Genomic DNA, 22,096 nt, shown 5'->3' with positions numbered 1-22,096 from the left:
AGCAGCCATTTTAGGATTCTCCTTCAGTCGAGACCCAGAAAAAAGTTTAGAAAAAGAAATGGAGCGGGTTAAAATTACTTTGGCCCTCTACCCTTGGTGTTGTGGTCCCCTGGAACTCTGCCAGGCCAAAAAAGCATTTTTTTCAATGTTTTTAGCTAAATTTGCAGAGGTTCCGTGAATCCGCCAATTTTTTAATTAAAAAAAATAACATTAAAATAAAAACATGTGCTCCTTCATTTAGATTTTATAACGTCACCAGGGTGGGCCAGATCCTGGGGATTAATATGCATCTTGCATGTTGCCGGGGCATCGCAGGTAGCAAGAGTGGAAGCTGTAGGGCAGTACTGGAGTGACGTGTGGAATGGTGAGTGCTGGACAGGAAGCCATGTTCTGCCCTGGTTCTGTTTACATCTATGCTTACTCACCATTCTGCACTTTCATTTTGGAGTTCGTGACAATCAGGAAATTTCCTTTGATCACAATTTTGGCTGGGTTTCCAGGGGATTTGATCTAAAATCCAAGCTCCCAGCCACCCACTTTGCGTGATCCTGAACACGTGTTCCGATACCTTACTTCATTTATTTACAAACATAATGGGCATACAGGAACGGTCTGTGCACTGGTTGCAAAGAGTATTGCCAGTATTGGGAACCATGTTAAAAGCTGAGAGCTTTCACAGCCTTCTGCACAGTTGTGTGCCTAGGGAAATCTTTTGTAATGAGATGATGCTTTGGCTTAGACTGTCTCTAAACGATTCAACATACACAAGTTTTCCAGCCCCCAAAAAATATATGAAGATTAAAAGAATAGGCGTGCCATTTGGAGTCGATGCCCCTGCTTCTCATATTTTCAGATGGCAAAAAATGGTGGGTTCCTTTAATGTCACTCACTGCCAGGCGAACATAGCTGTTTTAGCGATAGTGCAGTTGTCTAAGATTGTAATTTGTCACCTTGTGCTATCACAACTGTGCTCTGAGACCGTAGTGAACTGTACCATGTGAAATATCCTTTAATTATTATGTTTACATAGGTTCTGCCTGACTAAATATTTTTATTTTTTAACACATTGAAGCCCTTCATTGACCCCGTGTTCTCCTCCAGTGGTTCCTCAGAAGTGGCAACCATTACAGACTTGCCATTTATTATGAAAATAGGACTGTGTTTCTTACACGCAACGTTTTAGCGGAAACCAGAACACGACTCTTACTTTAAAACCTTCGTAGATTATCTATTCCGGCCTCTCACGAGGTAGTGTTCGTTTGCTGTACACACTAAGGGTCAGTGTTGTGCTTTGTTAACAAGGACACCCCTGTACGAGCACCCATGTAACAAAGAGCAGAATAAAGGGCATTTAATCCAAGTTAAATCCGACAGTCTGCAGGATAAGATCACAGCGTCTGAGCACAGGTATCAAAATTGGAATACTGGGTTGCTATAGACCGTTTTTGTGCTGTCAAGCAGATCTCTAGGACTCAAAATGCCATGCTTCTTTACTTAGTTGCGTTTTGCTATCCATCTGTCCCATTCCTGTCTGACTTTCTTTGTTTGCCAAGTTCAAGTGCACTGCATGCCCTGTTTTAATTTATATTAGGCTAAAGACGTGATCTGGCAAAGGGAGTATATTCACCCAGCTGTATTTCCTACTATACGAGAACGCACAGACGCCTTCTTGCGGAAGGAAGAAGGGATTTGAAAAAATTACACATTTGGAAGCAACAGGGATTACATGGAAATAAGGGGAAGATGCAATGATTGCAGGTACGCGTGTAACTAGAAACTCTCATTATCCTGGGTTTTCAAAGCAACTCATAGAAAAGCAGCCTGCGTAAAGACTTCGAGAAGAGAACGTAATTATGTTGCTGGTAAATATTTGGATGGGAGTGAAGCTGTGTCCTCTGGACAAAGACCATCTCCAATAAATGTCTCTTGGCTTACTTTTTTTTAATCAAATTGTATTCTTTAGGAAAGTTTTGGTATTCTGCTGCTTCTGAAAGAAGTACGCTGGTGATTAATAACATGTAGTATTGGGCCGGTTAAATGCACCGACCTTAAATAAAAATTAAAAAAAATAAAAAGGAAAAAAACTGTGCTATCTCAGCTTCAACACCCACTGTACTGTTCAGGAATAAACGGATGGTTTTGATATTTTTTTAACTCAGCTCAGAGCTTGTCATTTTCGCCGCCAAATAGTGTAGATTTGGACGACCTTATTTGATATACTGGGCAAAACCTGGGTAAAAGTGTGTTGTCAACTATATCATGTTGGAATGGTTTTCTCTAGTGTGCAGTGCTAATTTTCTTTTTAAATGGGTGACATCTTCCTGTATACACTTCTTTTTGTCCAGTTTGCCATCATTTCTGAATTGAGTCCACAAAACGTGAAATGAGTGACGCAAAGAAGTGAAGAATCTTTCTGATCTACACTGGCAGCATTTTTCTGAGAAGAGTCTGTGCTATCCTCTGATATGAAGGAGGCCCAAATGGTGCAATCCCTGCTGCTGCACAGTGTAAACGTTCAAACGTGGTGGTGTCCTACCTCTAACTGGGTAGTAACATTTATTAGAAAATCGGAATGTTGAGAGCTTCACTGACCATTACGTAGGTTCCAATGATACTTTGGCTTGGTCTGCATTTCTTACATATATATTATTCTACTTCTGTAAAGGCACTGCAGCAAGACTAGTAAAGATATGCCTGATATTGACAGTTCCCATAGGTATCAACCTGCTCGCATGGATGATTGACATCTGGGATGTACTGTTGTGACCAGATACTTTGAAAGCTTCTCTTGGTCCCTCTATCTCCTCAGGTTGCTGTAGTTATAGTGAATATACTCTCTGCTACATAACCACCGTAATCCAACACTAATGTAGAGCATATCCCTGTATTTGTAAATATTTATAATTTGATAATATGTTTCTGGATAATGTACATTTCTTTGTACAAGTATGTATAATAAATGTTTTAAAAATATATGTTCTTTGGGTTTGCTTTATAAATGTGTACAATACTTATGGAGAAATATATATATATAAAGCTTAGAAATGGGGTTTCTGGTTGGCTAGGGTATGCACCTAAGCCAGGCAGAACCCAAACACTATAGTCAGGGTGTTACACACCCAGGATAACCTCTGCTCACCCCCTTGGTAGCTTGGCACGAGCAGTCAGGCCTAACCCGGAGGCAATGTGTAAAGGATTTGCACAACACACACAACACACGTGACGCACTACAGACAACACCAAGGAAACACAACACCAAGTTATATAAGAATAAACTGTATTGTACACATCATTAGACCAAAACACGTCAGTAATACCCTGCTACTCAAGCAGTTGTCAGAACATTACACAGTACTGTTACCCGGCAGATACCAACAGTAGTCACATAAAACACAGATTACTGATTTCTGCAATATAAGCAGTAGTAAGGAAAACATTACTAAAGAAACGCACTTGTCATAAAATCATCATAGATGCCCATAAAAGGAACATTAGGAAATACATGGCAAGTCATAGAAACATATTAGCATCATACATGCTCATAAAAGGAACATTAGCAAATGCCTGGCAAGTCTTAGTAAACTGATTAGTGTGAATGCGTGGGCCATAGCAAACCTGTCGGCAAGCAGAAAGCACCTGGCTAATTACAAGACCACTTAAACCTAATCCTACCATCCTAGGACCCCATAACAGGACATGTCACAAGAAGAACCATTATCCTAATTACGGTGATTTTGCCATTCAGGGTAACCACCCTATTTCCCTTAAGGGGGGCTGCTGTCAATACCTGCAGTACCGTAACTGTAGTGGAGGGGTGGCGGCTCTTGCCAGCCCCCGTCTCCCCATGCAAAGGTGAGAAAAGCTACCCTGCAGCCTCCTGCGGGCACGCAACACGGCTGTAACCTGCCGCCAGGGGTGAGGAACTCAGCGGGCAGCAACTGCTGTCTCCCTCCTAGGAGACCGCACGTCTCCCACTCCAACGGTGCTGCCGCCTGGTGGGCAAACCTCTTTTCCTCATCCCACTGGCAGGGACGGGCCATGTAGACAAGGTGGTGATCCGCACGCCGCCCAGCTCCAACTCCATCTTTGGGGGTTGCGGGGATTATGGCACCATAAATGATGACGGCTGGTGCCCCAGGGGAACACTCCACAGTGCTCTGGGCCCCAGGGGCACTCAGCGGAGCGTGATTGCTCCAGAATACGTTCTCCTGTGTCCCGGGGGTACACAGTACCACGCATTTCAGGCGTGCCTCTCACCCAAAAGATGCCCGGGTCGCGGTAGTGATCTTTTTCTTTGGTAAGGATACAGAAGCACTATTGAGGCGGTACCTCATTAAAAGAAACAACGCTCTGGCCAGGGAGCCAAGCGCTTCTCAAGGAGCTTTGATCGAGGAAGAGAGCACTTCTCCTACGCTACGCTCCGACAGGGGAGCCTTGAGGAATAGCAATGTCCTCATGCTGAGAGGCAACAGTTGCATGAGGCAAAGGGGACACAGCACCCAACCCCTGGGGATGCAAATGGAATACAGGGTGGTAGGGCCCAACAGAGGGCAGCACAAGGGATTAGCAGTTAGTGGCAGATCCTCCTAGTGACCCAGCAGGTCACAGTCAGCACAGCAGCAGCATCACTCCAAGGCAGTTCCTGGTGAGCCCCACCAGCAACATTGTGTCCAGTTCCAACTAGGTTTCTTGTGTGCCTTTATGGGGAAAATCCCCTGTACTTATACTCAGTTTGCCAAGCATTTTTAATGAGGGGGAGAGGAGGTTCCAACCAGTTACAACTGGTTCTAGGAGTGTCCCCTCTCTCCGCCCAGCACAGGCGCCAGACAACAGTTGGGGGTAAACAAACCTTTGTGAGGCCACGGCACAGCCTTTACAGATGCAAGTGTGCCCCAATGCCCGTTCTCTCAGCCCAGGAAGACTATTCAATGTGTAGAAGCACCGAAGCAACACCTCCACCCTCCATGTGTACAGGCTGCCTGAAAAGTATGCACTAAGCCCAGCTGTCACTCTGCCCAGATTTGGATTGGAGTCAAGCTGCTAAACACCAGTCATAAGCAAAGAGAAATGCTCACTTTCTACAAGTGGCATTTCTATAATGGTAATAAAAAATCCACCTACACCAGTAAGCAGCATTTCTCACTACCATGACAACCATACCAAACATGCCTACGCTACCCCTCACAAATAAGACAATACCTCCTAGACATAAGGCAGGGCATTTTTAATGCAATCCTATGAGAAGGCACACTCACAGCAGTGAGAAACAAGATAGGCTGTTTGTCACTACCAGGACAGGCCATGCTACTAGGCACATGTCTTGCCTTCTACATACATAGCACCCTGCCCATAGGGCTAGCTAGGGCCTACCTTAGGGATGACTTACATGTAGTGAAAGGGAAGTTCCTGGCCTGGCAAGTAAATTTAGATACTAGGTCCCTGTGGCAATAAACTGCACACACAGGTTTGGAAGGCTACTTCTGTGGGTGGTGCAAGCTGCGCTGCAGGCCCACTTGTAGCATTTAATTTACAGGCCCTGGCTATAGGGATACCACTGTACAAGGGACTTACAGGTAAATTAAATGTGCCAATAAGGTATAAGCCAATTTAGAATTTTACAAGAGAGAGCACATGCACTTTAGCACTGATTAGCAGTGATAAAGTGGCCAGAGTCATAACATCAGCCAAAAAGGGTCAGAAAAATTAGGAGAAGGCAAAAGGTTTGGGGAATGACCTGTAGAAAGGGCCAGGTCCAAACGGTATATATATTCAGTACAAAAACAAAAGTTACAGGGACGTTAGTTAGGAAATCACAGTTAAAAAAAAAAACCTTTGAAATTCACTGAAAAAAACAAAAGATTAAAGGGACGTTATAGTTGGGTTCAGATTTTACACACAGACACACACACATACACAAACCATAGAAATTCAGCAATTATAGTTACCTGAGCTAACTATGACCAGGACCACTGGAATTAGCTCGATTGTGCGGCTGCGGTGATTTTCGCATAATTATAGATTTGCCCAATTTGCTACATAATCCATCATCTGCTGCATAATCTGCAGATTTTAACAAAAAAAGTGTTTCTAGCTCAAACAGTTCATGTGTTGCCGCGCAGTGAAAGGCCCTTTGCAAAACTGGACTGGTCATCCTTTTTGTTGCTTATTGCTACGTTTGGGTATTAAAGGTGCAACCAATGCCCAGTGTTATGAAGTTTAAAAATGTTTAAATAATGAAGTAATATTATGATATCACCGATGACATCATCAAGTGAGTGCAAGTGTTTCATAAACCTTTCTGAGACTTAAACATATGTACTTAGGTATTGAATAAGTGAAATTAGTATTCTTTCTGTACTTCTAATGAGCAATACTATTTCTAACATGTCATTGATCTATTATCTGGTTTTCATACCAGTACTTTTGTACTAATTATTATTAATTTTGTCCCTACACAAATATGTCACTTGCTTATGTATATGTCTGGTAGAGCACTGCGACAGTCTAAGCTGTTCACTAATACTTTACTCAACAATGATGGCTGAGTAGAATTTTATGATATACTGACCAGCGTGCTTAGACCTCTCTCTTTTATGATGAATGACTATAGTGGCAGATTGCAATAAATTCACCTGTTCGATAAGGTGATGGCTGAGTACAGAACACATTTACAACAGATTTACCTCAATGCTCACACCTTTGTCCAGGATGAAAAATAATTTAACTAGTGAGTTGGGTCACAGAAGTCTGTCCGCTAAGATCGCTCTACTTGTTCTATGTTGTAGTGGTATGTGTAAATCTGACATTTGCACTAAAACTCCTTTCCAGGTTCACAAATAGTTTTGCTGTGGTTTGCAATAGGCTAGCCTATACGGTTAAACGTTTTAATTTGGTCATTAGTGTTTAGAGCAGGGGTTCAGAAGAGACAGTATTATATGTTCACAACCCTCTTGTAGGTGATAAGTGAGTGATGTGGTTGATAAGGTTACAATAAGATAACTGGAGTACGGGTCTTACCTGGTGGCGGCTTCTTACTTTAAAAAAATGTAAATTATAATATGGTGCATTGAAGTTATATTTGCTGGATGATGTCATCAGAGATGTCATCAAGGATGTTACTGACCATGTCATGAGTGAATTAATATGTGAGGTCATAAGCAATGCATTTCGGGAGCGTAAGTTATAGTTAGCTCAGGTAGTTTGAACTGCTGAATTTCTATGGTTTTGTGTGTGTAAAATCCGAATCTAACTGCAACGTCCCTTTAATCTTTGTTTTTTTCAGTGAATATATATATTCCTTACAGTGCTTTTTCCCCCTTGGTTCTCATTTTCAGCTATGTGTACCTTTTAGCTGTCATGTATATTGGTCCCAAGATGGCTGAGAGTACTTCCTGGTTGAAGTATTGGCTGCCAATCAGATCTCACCATGAGATCTGCGATCACACTCTGCCAAGATGTACAATTTTGTGTTCCCTTTAATATGTCAACAACTACTAAACAGACTTTCACCAAATCACAAAAAGGGCACTTTCTGGGCCGAAACCTACCTTTCTGCCAACATTTGGTGTAATTTGGGCTGTAGTCACATTCAAAATCCCCATGGGAAACTGCAAGGGGAAAAAGCTTTTAGGGACTACCTTCCCCTTTTATTGGGCCCCCACTTGATGGATCACCCAGAAGCTTTCAAGACAGCACCTTACGTGAGTGGGAAACTAGTTTTGAAATTTTCGTGAAGACTTGTCGAAGGGTGCCAAACTAATTGGCAAAACAAAAAATGCCTTTCCTAAGGTAACTAGGTCCTAACTTTAACTACCTACTGCTGAGTGCCAGTCGGTACTTGTGTAAATATATATACATATACACACACACAAAACAAGAGCAGACTCATGTTTTGGTATATATGAGTGTCACCTTGGTTCCTAGTATGTTCCATTTGCTAAAGCATTTAGTTTATTTGCTGTCCAAGAGCCACTAAACTCGCACCAACACCAACAGTAACTGTCATTCAGATAGTGATCAATAAAATGGGAGCAAAGACACAATTTCGTTTCAGAGCTTCAGTAAAACACAAATTTAGGACAAGGCACGGTACCTTACTTGTCGAGTTTTCTCCAGAAATCCAACGTGTATTTTTTTTTTTAGTTTTCGGCATCTAAGGCATTAAAATTAACGCTAACTATAAAGTGATACTGTACCTGAGTGAAATATTTTCCATCATGTTTTAGAACTTTCATCGAAAGGTCAAGAATTAAGCTCAAAAATTCCCAGGTACAATCTGAAATGAAACCGTATATTAAAGTTATATATCGAGTAGCTCAAAGCATATATAAAGGTGATAAAGCAAGACAGAACAAAAAACGTCATGCCAATAAAAATTTACTACAACAAAGCAAATATCAAATCTCCGAAAATCATAGCAATAACAACGGTTTTACAGAACACTATCACTATGTGGTTGCCTGCCACATGTTATATGTACACCAGATTACATTTAAAGGCACATGTCAAGGACGGAGAACATTTATCTCAACGATAATGCCCTAGAGAAGGTCAAGCACTGTAATCCGAACAGGTGGAAGCAGCAGTGGTTTTGTTAGACAGTACGAGCTGTGCGCGTTTGGTTGACAGTCGGTAGTCAGTTAGAAAAATATGGGTGTCAAACAATAGTCGCTGCCGCAAAAAACAAAACAAAAAGCGACTCGTAGTGTGAGCGACTCATGGTACTTGTTTTATTACATACTTCAGGGCTTCGAAGCTTCTATCCGCTCACCGAACACGAAGCTGGGGCGATCAAGTTTGGTCTCTTTAGGAGGGCAGAAAATTAGCCCCGTTTACAGAAACCAAACACAAAATAATGAAAGAAAGCAGATTTTAACAGGCAAGCCCATGAACCAATGAAAGACAACTGACGAGCCCTTTTCTGACTCCTAAAGCATCTCGCATGCGACGCAAGCGAAACCCTAAAAAGTAAGAGGGCAACCGAGAGATGGTTCAAGCACAGGGACTCTGTGGGTAATTCAGAAGCCACTGAACTGCGACGAGGTCAAAAAATCTGGCAGTCATTTTTGGATGCCAGATTTCTAGCCTACAATATAAACCACTGTGATGAGTAAATTAATGGAGAACAATTTCTCATTATTAGCTGCAAATTGCTGTTTGCGAATAGTATACTGCAGCTTCTTCCATTTCAATATCTCACCTGCACCATTAGGTGGCCTTCAGCTCCATGTAATTGCTGAGGAACAACCCCGACATGATATCATGGGAGCCATAAAGCTCAACATTATCGCGCTAGCACCTGTTTCTCGTCATATTTTCCCCGAGCATTTAGAGGCAGAGGGAATATCACACATGCATCAATCACAATTTGAACCTTATTAATGTAATGGCCATGACCATTCCTCAGAACGTGGAGGTGGATGGTATTGGAAAAGAATCTGCAGTTAGATACTGTATACATCACAAAGAACTTTACCAAACGTATATAACATACTTCTGATGGATACTTCCTCCTTTTGAATAGGTACCATAGCAATAAGTTTCTCAGGTGGTGAACCTGAAGGTATTATCACTCCATAAAGCATGGAACACAGAACAAAAGATGTGGCCATCTCGTCATAATTTCAAATCCAAGTAATAATGGTGATGGCAATAATGCTTGGAAAAAGGGAGTGGCATATTTCGTGGAAAAATCCCACACACCAACAGTCAACAGATTGGACAATGCCAAAGAAGATACCAGAGCTCTGATGGAGTGAATCCTGATACCTTCTGAAGGGTCCTTCTTGGCAAGTGTGTAACAAATACTCGCACAGTGTGCAATAGAGCAAGGCCAAATCAATTTCTGAACTATTCTTGCTGCCCATAAAACATCAAATAGCTGTCCAACGGATCAAAACTTGCCGTAGCATCCTCAGCGCTCAAGGAATCAACGGTACTGGAAGAAATGTGCAGTGTGAAATTTCACATTAGACGAAACGCAGCACCCAGGCTCACTGTCAAGGAAACTTGAGGGCATAAAACAGAGGATAATACACTTTTTTGTGAGAGATGACAAGATCTACTATGGGAGTGTCTCAAAGGGTAATGATGTTCTTCACGATTTCCTGGTAGAGATGCCACTTGTCAGAAAGATGACACCTACTCAGGGCGTCGCTGTTGTATTCACAAAGTCATCCAGATGGGTGGTCAAAAGCTAGATCATGTGCCTAAACCTAAGACAAAAACGTTAGTGCTTCCCAGCAGAAAAGAGAGCCTATACTAGCCCTGTTTGTTCACTTACCATGTCACCATTATGTTGTCTGTCAAGATCTGGACATATCGATGGTCAAGTGAGAGCAGGAAGGCCATCAGCCCCAGGTAAAATGCCCGCAGTTTGAACAAGCTGATATGAAATTATTATTCTTCTGGAGACTAGCATCGCCGACTTCCAAGTCCTCTATGTGTGCATGCCACCCTAAGGGACAGGCATCCATCACCGCTGTGGCCACTGCTGGTTACAGGCAAAAGGATTTCACAAACTATAGATTCTTCTCTACCAACCACTACTCATGATCTGTAAAAGTGTGGGGGGATCCTGCTGATGTTTTTCAGAATGCTCCCATGTTGAAACCACTGCAGATAGAGGCACCACTGGAGAGCCCTTGTGCGACGGTATGTGAGTGATCAGCACAATGTGGTGTCATCACACCCAGCAGGTGGAAAACCTTGAAGGCTGGAATCTGAGCACCTTCCCATAACATCAGAATCTACACCAAATTACCTGAATCCTCCGGGGATGCAGGCTGGCTCTCAGAGATGTAATGTCCCTATGAACAGGAAGCCCTGGGAAAGCTACAGGTATAAAGTGGGAAGACTGAAGGATGCTGTGGCATTCAAGTTGTCCATCACCAGCTGCAGCGAGACTGCCATGAGCAACCAGTCATTCAGGCAGGGTAACAATGATTCCTGATATGCGCACACATGCCACAACCACTACCATTACCTTGGTGAAGACCCTGATAGACTAGGTGTCAGTGCCACAAGGCTGAGGTGATGTTTGTCTATACAAACAACTTGCTTGATGTTTGTTTGTGCACACAGATTGTGCTTAGAGGTGTCTGCTGCCTAGTCACTTGCACATAAAGAAGTATCTGTGAGCAGCCTACATTTGCAAGGCATGCCTGATAGTGAGAGTACTAGAAAGCAAGTAAATATGATTGCTACAGGAAGAGCATGTGTACGAGAGGAGTGAGTATTAAGAAGAGTAAACTACAAATTTACAGTGAGAGGGAGTGAGCATAGATGTGTGTGTGTGTGAAAGCGAGAATCAGGGAGTGAGTAAGTACGTTGGAGGCTAGCAGAGAGGAGAAAATGAAGCCAGGAAAACAGAGTCAGAACAGGATTTCATGAGTATAGCACCAGAAAGAAGTCTTCTCAAGCATCACGTTTCCCTGTAACTAGTGGAATCCTGTGAATCACTGAATTATGACAAACATTATACAGCCCAGTAAACAATAGGAAGCAATCCTGTAACCCATTGATCAACTGAAGCCAGAATGTGATCCAGTAATTTTTTGGCACAGTGTCCGATACACAAATTATATGGCTTAGTAAAGTTAAGGACAGTATGTAGCAAGCCCTAGCGCCAACAGAGGTTGTACTTTGTGGCCCAGTAACTGAAAGGGAAACACTACGTAGCTCAGTAACTCATGAACAGTGATTGTATTTTCCAATATCTGATACAGGCATAATCTGACTAAGTAGGGAAGCTGTGATCGGGCAGGAGCCCTTTAAAGACGTGAAAGCGCTCCCGCCTCGCGGGACGCGCTGTGTTTTGCCGGAGGGAAGCTGTGATCGGGCAGGAGCCCTTTAAAGACGTGAAAGCGCTCCCGCCTCGCGGGACGCGCTGTGTTTTGCCGGAGGGAAGCTGTGATCGGGCAGGAGCCCTTTAAAGACGTGAAAGCGCTCCCGCCTCGCGGGATGCGCGCGGGCGGCGCCCGGGCCAAGGGCGGGCCCGTCATTGTCCGGAAGAGGCCGGGCTGGGCCCCCTCTCTTACGTTTCTTTTTTCTTCTTGCCAGTGGTACTTTACTCGGGCGTTGAGCCAGGGGCGGAGCGGAGCAGAGGACGCGGAGCAGCTCTCCGGACCCACAGGCTCCTCCGTGGCGGATACAGCCCTCTCAACCCTGGTGGGACCTGCAGGAGACTTTTCCCACCACGGGTCCGTGGTAGTGTGACATCGGTTCCAGCAGTGCTCGGGAGAAGGACGCCGAGCACCGCGTGGACAACCGTGTACAACAGTACCCAGGAGCCGGAAAACATATATCGGACCCCCCCAGGAGGTTTAGTACTTGTTGCTGTGCCGACACAGCGAGGTGGTACAAGCGGCTCCTGAGACCCCGGGGGAAGCGGACACGAGGTGAGACCACGGGAGGAGGCAAGGTCAGAACTGCAGACTGTGGAGGGGGAGCCGGGAGCCGGACCCGAGTCCCGCGCAGTGTTAGAACCCTGTGACCCTGACACACTACTGACCCTATCTAGTGTCGTCTGATTTGTGCAAACAATATAGTACTGGAAAATAGCCCTACACTGTAGGGTGATCTGGAAGAGAACCAGCGAACCCAGATAATCGACGTCTCCGCTGCTTCCATCATGTCCAAACTGAGGTCTTCTAAAATAGCTATAAATAATGATTCAAAGACCCTGGATAACTATCTTTTTAAAGTAGTTAGTAAAATCAACAAAGATAGGAGATCATCATTAAGTAGGGTTAGTCCAGAAACATCTCCCATAAGGCAGTGCTTACCCCCTACATCAATGTTTCAGAGTGTCTAGACTATTTCCAACAATGAGAAAAATTTTAATATTGATGTTTCTGTGGTAGAGCAGGATTGTTGCTCCGAACCTATTCAAGTACAGGATTGGACATTACCATCAAGGTCTCCTTCTATTCAATCTCCTACTAGGAGAGCGGTACGTGCCTGTAGGAAGGGGCCTGTTAAGAAAGCAGGGTGTCGGAAGCCAACAAAAAGCTGGCCCAACAGCTACCAATAGGGGAAATGTCCCCGAGTCCACCAATACTATTGAGGGGACTAGTCTGCACTCAAGTCAAATTGATCTCTTGGTCACAATTCTTGAATCTAAATTGGAAGTTCTGATCAGTCCCCTGGTGGCCAAGGTAGAATTAGTGCTTCTTAGGGTTACCAGACTGGAAGGCCTTGTAGAATCTTGTCTGACTCGGTCCACTGTTCCACTGAGTACCCACTTAGACTCAATAGGCTCTATGGATAACCGCCCGGTGGGTTCAGTCACACACTCTATAGATAGTAATAGGGTGGAAGGTTTGGGGGCTACTGTTCAGGTCCCACCAACTGTAAGTGTGCTGACCGCCTCATTTTCATCCTCACCTACATTGCCAGTAGGGTCGGCTAGTGCACAAAACACATTTAGTCAACCACGATTAATACAAAGGAGTACTCAGGAGACTATAAGAGGGCCAGTTATTGATAGAAGAGGTATAACTAGGCGACATAATTCTATTAACCTCCCGCCAGAATGTGCACCATATACTGTGGTTCTAACAAATGTCCCAGAGGTTGACTTGTGCTCGAATGGCTCTGGGGTAGAAACGTATCCTGCTCTTAAAAACAAGACGCTTGCTTGGTTGAATAAGAACTGTGGATTTCCTTGTGCCCTTGCAAATGATATTTTATTTACCCGCAGAGTTAGTTGGATTGGCAATGGCCCTAAAAATAGAGGTGGAGACTGTATTATTATAAATTTTAAATACCCACAACACGTGGCAACAGTGCTTCTGAGAGCTACAACCTTGCCAACTCTAGAAAATATGGTTCATGCTAGACCTCTAGGTTTCTTTTATAATCATGGGCTCAATACTCAATGTCGTTTGTCGTATGTGCAAAGGCAATGTCCAAATGAGAACGGAAGAGGTATGGATGTCTGTACCCCGAATGTATCTGTGAATATGTCCCGGTCTCAAACTAGGGGGGAGCCAAGTCATCATCAGTCGTCTTATAGGCAGACCGTTAACACTTTACCTCTTCACAATCGGTATGCTGCCTTATCTTCTATGGAGGAAAATGATTGACTGCCAAATGTCTTGGGAAACTCTTCCCAGTCGTCAGCATCGTCCATCAAGATTGCTACATGGAACATTGCTGGTTTAAAGAGCAAGTCTGGGATAGCTGAATGGGAAAGGACACTAAAATCTTTTGATGTCATTGCTTTACAAGAGACTTGGGACCAAACGAATAGCTTTTCCTTAGATGGCTTTTGTCATTTTTGCATTCCAGCTTCAAATAGCGTGGCAGGGAGACCTAAGGGGGGACTATTAAGCCTTTTCAAATTGGATATGAAAGGTACCTTAACTCAATGCCCCTCAGGCTCAGTAAATTGCCTAATTGTTGAGCTTTCGACCCAGAATAAGCGTAAGATCCTTTTTATAAATTTTTACAATTCATATGCTAATGATTCCACCAGTCAAAATCTGGATGAATCTGGATGACCTGGATAAATTTTTGTCAGTCTATAGTATAAATGTTAATACTTTTGAGTTAATATTACTAGGGGACTTTAACATACATCCATGTACCCTACCATGTATTAGGAGGGATGAGGAAGGCCCTCCCTTTTCCTCAACTGCTCATCCAGAACATACTAGGCAGGGGGATTATCTTGAGCTTTTCCTTGCTAAATGGAATCTATACGAGTCTGGCTGTGGAGACGGGAATAGCAGGTCCCCTACGTTTAAGGGCAAAGAAAATGGTACTATTATTGATTATATTTATTTGTCTTCTTTTTTTCTAAATAGTGTTTTAAATTATTGTACTGAGGTGTCAGTTTTTAGTGATCATAATCCTGTTGTACTTGTTTTTAAGAACACTGAACTGATTTCTCTCAAACTAGTCGCAGAGAGTGGGGGCTTGAACCTCAAGGTCAAAGACCAGAATCGAAGGTTGAAGTGGACAAAAATAGTCCCTGAAACTTTTTTTCAGGAGGTCTTTTCTAAAGTGGAGGATGAAATCTCTATATGTCTAGCGGAAAATCCAGATCCTAAGGAGGTTATAGTAGCATTTGATCAGATTTGCTTAGAAATTAATCGTAGTCTCCAGGCTAAATCTAGCCAAAAGGCTCTAGATGGCAATAGATGGTTTGATAAGGAATGCTCTAAGGCACATGGTGTACTACTTAAGGCATTAAAAACTATTCCTCAAGATCGATCAAAAATAGTAAATGCTAGGAAAGTGTATAAAAAAACCATTCTAGAGAGGAAAAGGACTCTGAAAGATAACGCCCTGGCTCAACTCTTGGATCCAGATACCCTAAAAAACAGTGGTTCATTTTGGAAAATAATAAATCAGCCCTTTTTTTTCTGATGACACTAATACTCCTTTAGAGGCAAACATTACAGATGAGGGCTGGATAAAACACTTTAGTCAGATATATTCTAATATTGGTCCTCTTGGTGGAATTTTAGCAGATGAAGTGGGGGAAATTTCCCCTGACAAGGATGCAGTTATTTTTGCAGTTGCAGATGTTGAAAGGGCCATAGACCTAACCACAAAAAACAAAGCCCCGGGCCCAGATGGGGTACCTGGGGACGTATTTAAAAGTTTTCCAAATTTTGGTCTAAGGTATTATGCAAGGTTTTTAATAATCTTGCATTCGATAAAATCCCGTCTTCCTGGAAGAAATCTATAATTATACCAGTGTTTAAAAAGGGTAATAGGCAAGACCCATCTTGTTATAGGCCGATTTCACTGATTGATTCCTCAGTGAAAATTTTAGGTCGAGTTATCTTAAATAAATTGAACGATTGGTTAACAGAGAAAGGGGTCCTAGCAGATGTGCAGTATGGTTTTAGACCTAAAAGGAGTACTATAGATCAAGGCTTGAATTTGTATTTATTAATAGAGAAATACACAAAGGCAAAGGAGGGTTCCATGTATCTGGGGTTCATGGACCTCTCGTCAGCCTTTGATCTTGTAAATCGATCTAAATTATGGAAAATCTTACTTGACATGGGACTGGATAAGGCTCTTGTTAACCTTTTAGTAGATTTACATACTGACCTAACAGCTTCTGTTAGAGTTACTACTGCGGGGCGATGCACCAGCCACTTTAACTTAGAAAGGGGAGTCAGGCAGGGGTGCATCCTGGCTCCCCTTCTTTTTACTATTTATATAAATGCCTTGGAATCTACACTAAAAAATGCTACCCAGGACACCCCACGGATAGGAGAACTCGGTATTCCGGTTCTACTATACGCGGATGATGCTGTCCTGCTTTCTCGTACTGGTGTTGGTCTTCAACGATTATTGGATGTCTTTGAGGTTTTTATGACTTCCTTGGATTTAAAGATCAACGTTAAAAAGTCCCAGATTATGATTATGGGCAAGGGTAATAAAAATAAACTCCCCAAAACTTTTACTTGTGGGAGGCAAGAACTGTGTAGAGTAGCAACATTTCCATACTTAGGGATCACTTTCGATGATAAAGGTTCCTGGGGCCCCCAGATAAAAAATAGAAATGTTGCCCTTGTAAAGTCGTCTTCTGTTCTTCGGGGTTTTATGAATAAACTCGGGGCGAGGCCAATTATTAGTTTGCTAAAAATGTATGAAGCAAAATGCCTTACAATAGCAACGTATGGAAGTGCGATATGGGGCTATTGCTCTATGGAAAGTATACAGATCACGGAAAATAAATTTCTAAGATCGGTTCTCTCTCTTCCACAGTCTACTTCCACACACATTGTCCATACTGAATTGGGTGTGGGCTATATTTCAGACTTGATCAAACTGGCCCCCGTTCTAGCCTGGCTAAAGATCTGGCTGAATCAAGAAATTCCGCTCAACCATTCCATTTTAAAAGATTGCCTGCAGCTGGATAAAGTTAATAAAATAGCGTGGCTAGTTTATATCAAAAATTGTTTTGTTAGATTAGGGAGAGCGGATCTTTTTTATTCCCCGGATTCAATAACTGTTAAAGATATTGGACTGATTAAAAGCATAATGAAAGATCTGTTATGTCTAGAAAGAGAACAAGTTGAATATGTGAAACCATCGGTGCGGGCCAGTATCATTTTGAGTACTTATGTGGGCCCCGAATTATATTTGTCTATTGTAAATCAACCCTTTCACCGGTTTCTACTTACACGCTTTCGGTTTAACCTGATCCATATAACTCTTGGCCAGTTTCAAACCTGGTCTCCTCCGGAAAAAGGAACGCCGTGTAATTGTGATAATTTTTCGATCCAGAACACAATGCATTTTCTGTTATTCTGTGACCATTACGCGGCCTTAAGAAAGAAATACTTGTTCCCAATTCTAAAGGAGGAGGGGTTCATACAGGTCAAACCTGCCCTCTTGTTCTTACAGTTATTACAGACCCCTAGGATTATGTTCCATGTTGCTAGTTTTTTAGTGGGAGCTGTTAGGGTTAAGAAAAAGAAGTTCGCCATCAATCCGATTATTTTATTGTAATAAATTGAGTGACTAATTAATTTTTTTTATAGGTAATGTAATTCCTGCGAATCTGGGAGAATATTAATGTTTTACGTTAAATGATGTTTTTTAGGATGTTTTACTTTACTGACCCCCCCTTTTTAAACATTGTAGATAATATGAATTGTTGATTGCCTGTAATATTTGATTGCACTTTTTTGTTGTTGTTTTTTTTATGCCTTTTTATGATATTTGTTTATCGAAATAAAGTACTTTGACTGACTGACTAAGTATTTGATAGTAGGCATTTTGTGCATTTTATCTCATGTTAAGGCATTTTACAATCAGTAACTGGCAGGCCTCTCATGGCACATATTATACAGTGTAGAGGCAGGGGGGTTCCCTGCCTCTACTCCTACTTTTAAGCAGTAGATGTCCTGCCTGCATAGTTGAACATGTGGGTGTTTCCAGCCTTATATTTCTTTTGATAATTTGTTTAAAAGGTGACACGTATAGGGTAACCATCAATTACTCTTAGAGGTCGACACAAATCTTCGGACACAGATAGGAGTGTGATAACGTCCTATCAATATTAACAATATCAAATCAATAAACATCAATTTAAATTTTGGAGTTGGTAATTTATACACACCATGATCTACGTGGCTCTGAATCACCACACCAATTTAATGAGGTTCAAACATTTATTGCCCTATAGATTAACAAGGCTAAGATCACGTAAATCAAACGCAAGACCAAATGATAGAAGTACAGAAATAATACAGTCTGACTAAATCTTCAAAAGAATCTTAACCTAGACAGAATATTTATCATTAAACATTCAACAACCACCATGCAGAATAACAACAATAACAGAGGAACGATAGAAACTGAATACATTTAGTTATCTCAGACAAATTATTTATAATCAATTTATATATAACTGTCAAATTTAGAATTTGGCAACCTTAACTATTAGTCAAATTCAGTAAGTATGTTTGAGCCTTATGCAAAAAGAAAAGAAGACAAAAATTAATTTGGGAAATATCTGACTATGACGATAACCAAAAATAGCGGTTGGATTTTCTAAAGAGAAAAAAAACATAAAAATCTACAAGAAAGACAAACACACATTTGGTTATACCTCTCCTAAATGGACCAGCAGGCAGCGATGTCTTCATAAGTTGTGCATCTAATCTTCTTCATTGGACAACGTCATAATAGGGAACAGTTCAGCAGTGTTTGGCCTTAATCTATCTGAACTGACAGAATCGTAAGCAAAGAGCTAAGAAACAGTAAAACATAATTTCACTAGCTGAGAAAGAAAAATCTAAAACTACATCACCTACGTTTTGCTGTATTAGTTCCCTATAAAGCAACTAACTAAGCTTCTATTGGTTAGACTATGGGGGGGTTTAGGTCAGAACCAATTACAATTATTCCAAGTTTTCAGAAGTATCTTTTCTTCATTTTGTGCATTCATGATTGGACCATCATCTCTCACTGCAGTCACCAGTTTCCGCAGTAGAACACAATTGTTGCAGGTAATACATGAGCACTGAAGAATATTGTTCTTGAGTACACATTATATCATCCCAGGAAGACAGACAAACGTTATAACATAAGAACACAACTTCCCCACAGTCTACGAGTCACACAGAGTACTTAGAGAAACATCATTTGCAGAGTTAACACATTTAAAACATTGCCCCTGGAAAATTACTAAAACATGAGGCCTTTTTTAAAACCAATGGTAAAACATAAAGAATAAAACATTTAATAATATTTAAACCATAATTTTAGTACATAATATTTATTTTCAGTACACTGAATTATTAATAAACAAAATAAATTTTCACTGGACTGTTACGTTTCATTTTTCTACATGTTTATGGTCTCTACCATGTCAGATACACAATTTTATTTATTAATGCACTATTTCAAATAACCTTTTATTCTCTGTTATATCATACTATATTTTAATGTCGCAATTTGTATTAATAATGTTTGCACTCCAACAATTTCTCCTCTGATGAATATGTGTTGTCACAAAATATACTTATTAATACTTGTATTAATACTTAATAGTCAGTTAAAAATGTAGTTTGCCTAAAATATCTATTGTCACTCGTATTCTTCAGTTTCTCAAAATGTGAAAGTATCTGCTTCTCATTTTCTTAAGTTTAATTTCTTCCTTCCTCTGTTCATTTTTCACCCTTTGTCTTTTTATCAGTATTTACAGTTTGTAAAATCTGATTATACAGATGACACATTCAACCACACTTAATAATGGTTTCAATATTTTTCCCACAATACCCTAAGATTATCCAGCCAATATTTTACTTCAGTAACACCTTGGCCAATATTTTCCCATACCCCTGGCTCTTTCAGATCTTTTAAGTCTGAATTTGAATCTGTCAGGTTCTTAATGAAATTTTGAATTCCTTTCTCTACTGTCAGATATATATGTACAAAATGTTTCGCTTTCAGCATCTGGCAGATTCCACCTTCTTTTACTAGAATAATATCGAATGCAAGTCTGTTCTGGAAAACCATAGAAAAGATCACAGCCATTTCAGTATCGATGAGAATAACAGCTCCAGAAAAATAGGTCAACATGTTACCCACTATAGTAGACAACTTTCTGATCATTATGGCATTCAGAACAACTGCCACAGAAGGACTAATTGCTTCAAATATATACCCAATTATTTCAGAAGACGATAATAAACACTTTTTGCACATATGTAATATACCCCAGGAATCACAGGATCTTGTCCATTTAACATAAAATCCCATGTATTCTTAAAAATAAATACATGTCTGCACTCACTTGTTCCCACAAACTCAGTATCAGTTCTGGATTGAGGTCTATAAATACAAAGCTTTCCTGCACGCTGAAAATCTAAAGCAAGTTTCCCTTGTGTTTGAGTCTCACTAAATGCATAATCATTTCCAACTGTCCTTTTCACAAATCCTTTCTCTATTATCTCCTTCAATGCTTTTCTCCTGTCATCAGTTTGATCTAGAAAATATTTTTCTACTGGTGAAAGCAAGCATGTAAGGTTATTTCTGTGAGCGTAAAAAGTTGCAAATTTTAGTGTAGGGTAAGAAAATAAACTCCCACAATATTAATATTTCTCTTTTTAGCTATGTTACTCAAGTGTTGGTTAATAAGAACAAAAGAAAACAATAGATCATAATTAGAATAGAAATACTGTATGTACTCTTGATTATAAAGCCTTGTTAGCAAAAGAATGCAACTAATTCCATATGTTAATGACAAGCTCTGGTAAGTAATTCCTTCCTGCACTGATGAAGGAATCTGCACACAAACATAACATTCTCTTACATTCATTGTTTCAACACATTCATACAACAAATGATAGAAAGCCTTAGAAGAAAGATCTCCTTGAGAGTTGTCTAGGTGCACATGTTTCTCATCCCTGGTAAACTTTTCTAACTTCTAAAGTGTAGTACTCTCTGAAGAAGGTGTCTAATTAGTTTCAGCTTTACTACTCACAATCAATAATAAACATACTAGCACACATAAAATTCCCAAACCAATACACATACATTTGCAACACCTATTGTTTTTAACACAATTGTGATTGTTATCCATGACCTGTAAGGAATCAGAAAGCAGAAGAAAAAGAAAATATTTAACTATGCAGCCAAAAATCAATCTCCTTTCCAGTTATTTACAGCAGCTTTCAGACTTTTCTCAATAACTTGTCAAAAATCAATTTAGCAGCTTGTCAAAATCAGTTCCAAAAGTCTCTTCAGTTGATCATATTCTATTGATCATTAATGATCACTTGTATCATTTAATGTCTCTCTTGTTAACTCAGCAATACAGTTTCAAATTTCAGTTCAAAAGCAATTTGAAGTTCCAAAATATTGAGCTAGAAATTCACGAACAAAGGAAAGGACAAAAATGTACGTTGCTACTCATCTGTTGTAAAATACACACATTCAGGACTTGAGTATCTTTGACCTGCAACTCTTTTTGTCTTTGGTCTCCAATTTGCACTTATTTCTCCTTCACTAAGATCTTCATCTGTATCTGCTCTTGCTGTTGTGTCTGGCTCTTCACTTATGGTTGACAATACATCTGAAACCTTTTCATTTGTTTGCAATTTGGGCGACTTGTCTTCTTTCCCAGCTTTCTTTGACAGTGTCGTTTGTAAAACTGGACTTGCCACTCTTCTCGATTTGGCAGGATTCTTACTTTGACTTGTTGTACCTGCAACATTAGCTCATTCAGGAAGAGTTAAATCTGCATTACTTTGAAGCAACGTAGCACCCTCCTCAGCTGATTCAGGAAACTTGATTTGTTTCAACTGATCTTCCTAATCGTCTGCTTCTGGGAGACTCCTCCTCTGACTTGAGTGTCCTACTATATTTGCTGATGCTTGAGCAACTTCCGGAAATATAGTTTCCTCTATTTCAACACTCAGAGGTGCGTTTGCCTCGTCTCTTAGAGGAGTACTTGGCTCTTCACCAGTTTGCACTGTCTCTGTTTACGTCTCCACAGTCTCTCTTCTTGCTCCTTGAGACTGTACAATAGTTGTTGGTGCTCTTAACTCTTCTTCATCTTCCAAAAGATATGGCACTATTCGAGTGTGGCTGGCATGAATCCAGTTCTGGATCC

The 22,096-nt window shown here is 40.9% G+C and overlaps 1 protein-coding gene across 2 annotated transcripts in view; it reads right to left on the bottom strand.

Annotated features, from left to right (window-relative positions):
- SMS (spermine synthase) overlaps positions 1 to 22,096 on the bottom strand; it is a 679,013-nt gene that overhangs the window by 174,542 nt on the left and 482,375 nt on the right. For both annotated transcript variants that reach the window (XM_069204737.1, XM_069204738.1), the window contains one exon: positions 8,196 to 8,275. In XM_069204737.1, the coding sequence (XP_069060838.1) occupies positions 8,196 to 8,275 (80 nt within the window). The remainder of the gene's footprint in view (positions 1 to 8,195; positions 8,276 to 22,096) is intronic.

Source organism: Pleurodeles waltl, chromosome 8, assembly GCF_031143425.1.
Source record: "Pleurodeles waltl isolate 20211129_DDA chromosome 8, aPleWal1.hap1.20221129, whole genome shotgun sequence".
Lineage (NCBI taxonomy): Eukaryota > Metazoa > Chordata > Amphibia > Caudata > Salamandridae > Pleurodeles > Pleurodeles waltl.
This window is presented reverse-complemented; position numbering and strand designations above follow the sequence as displayed.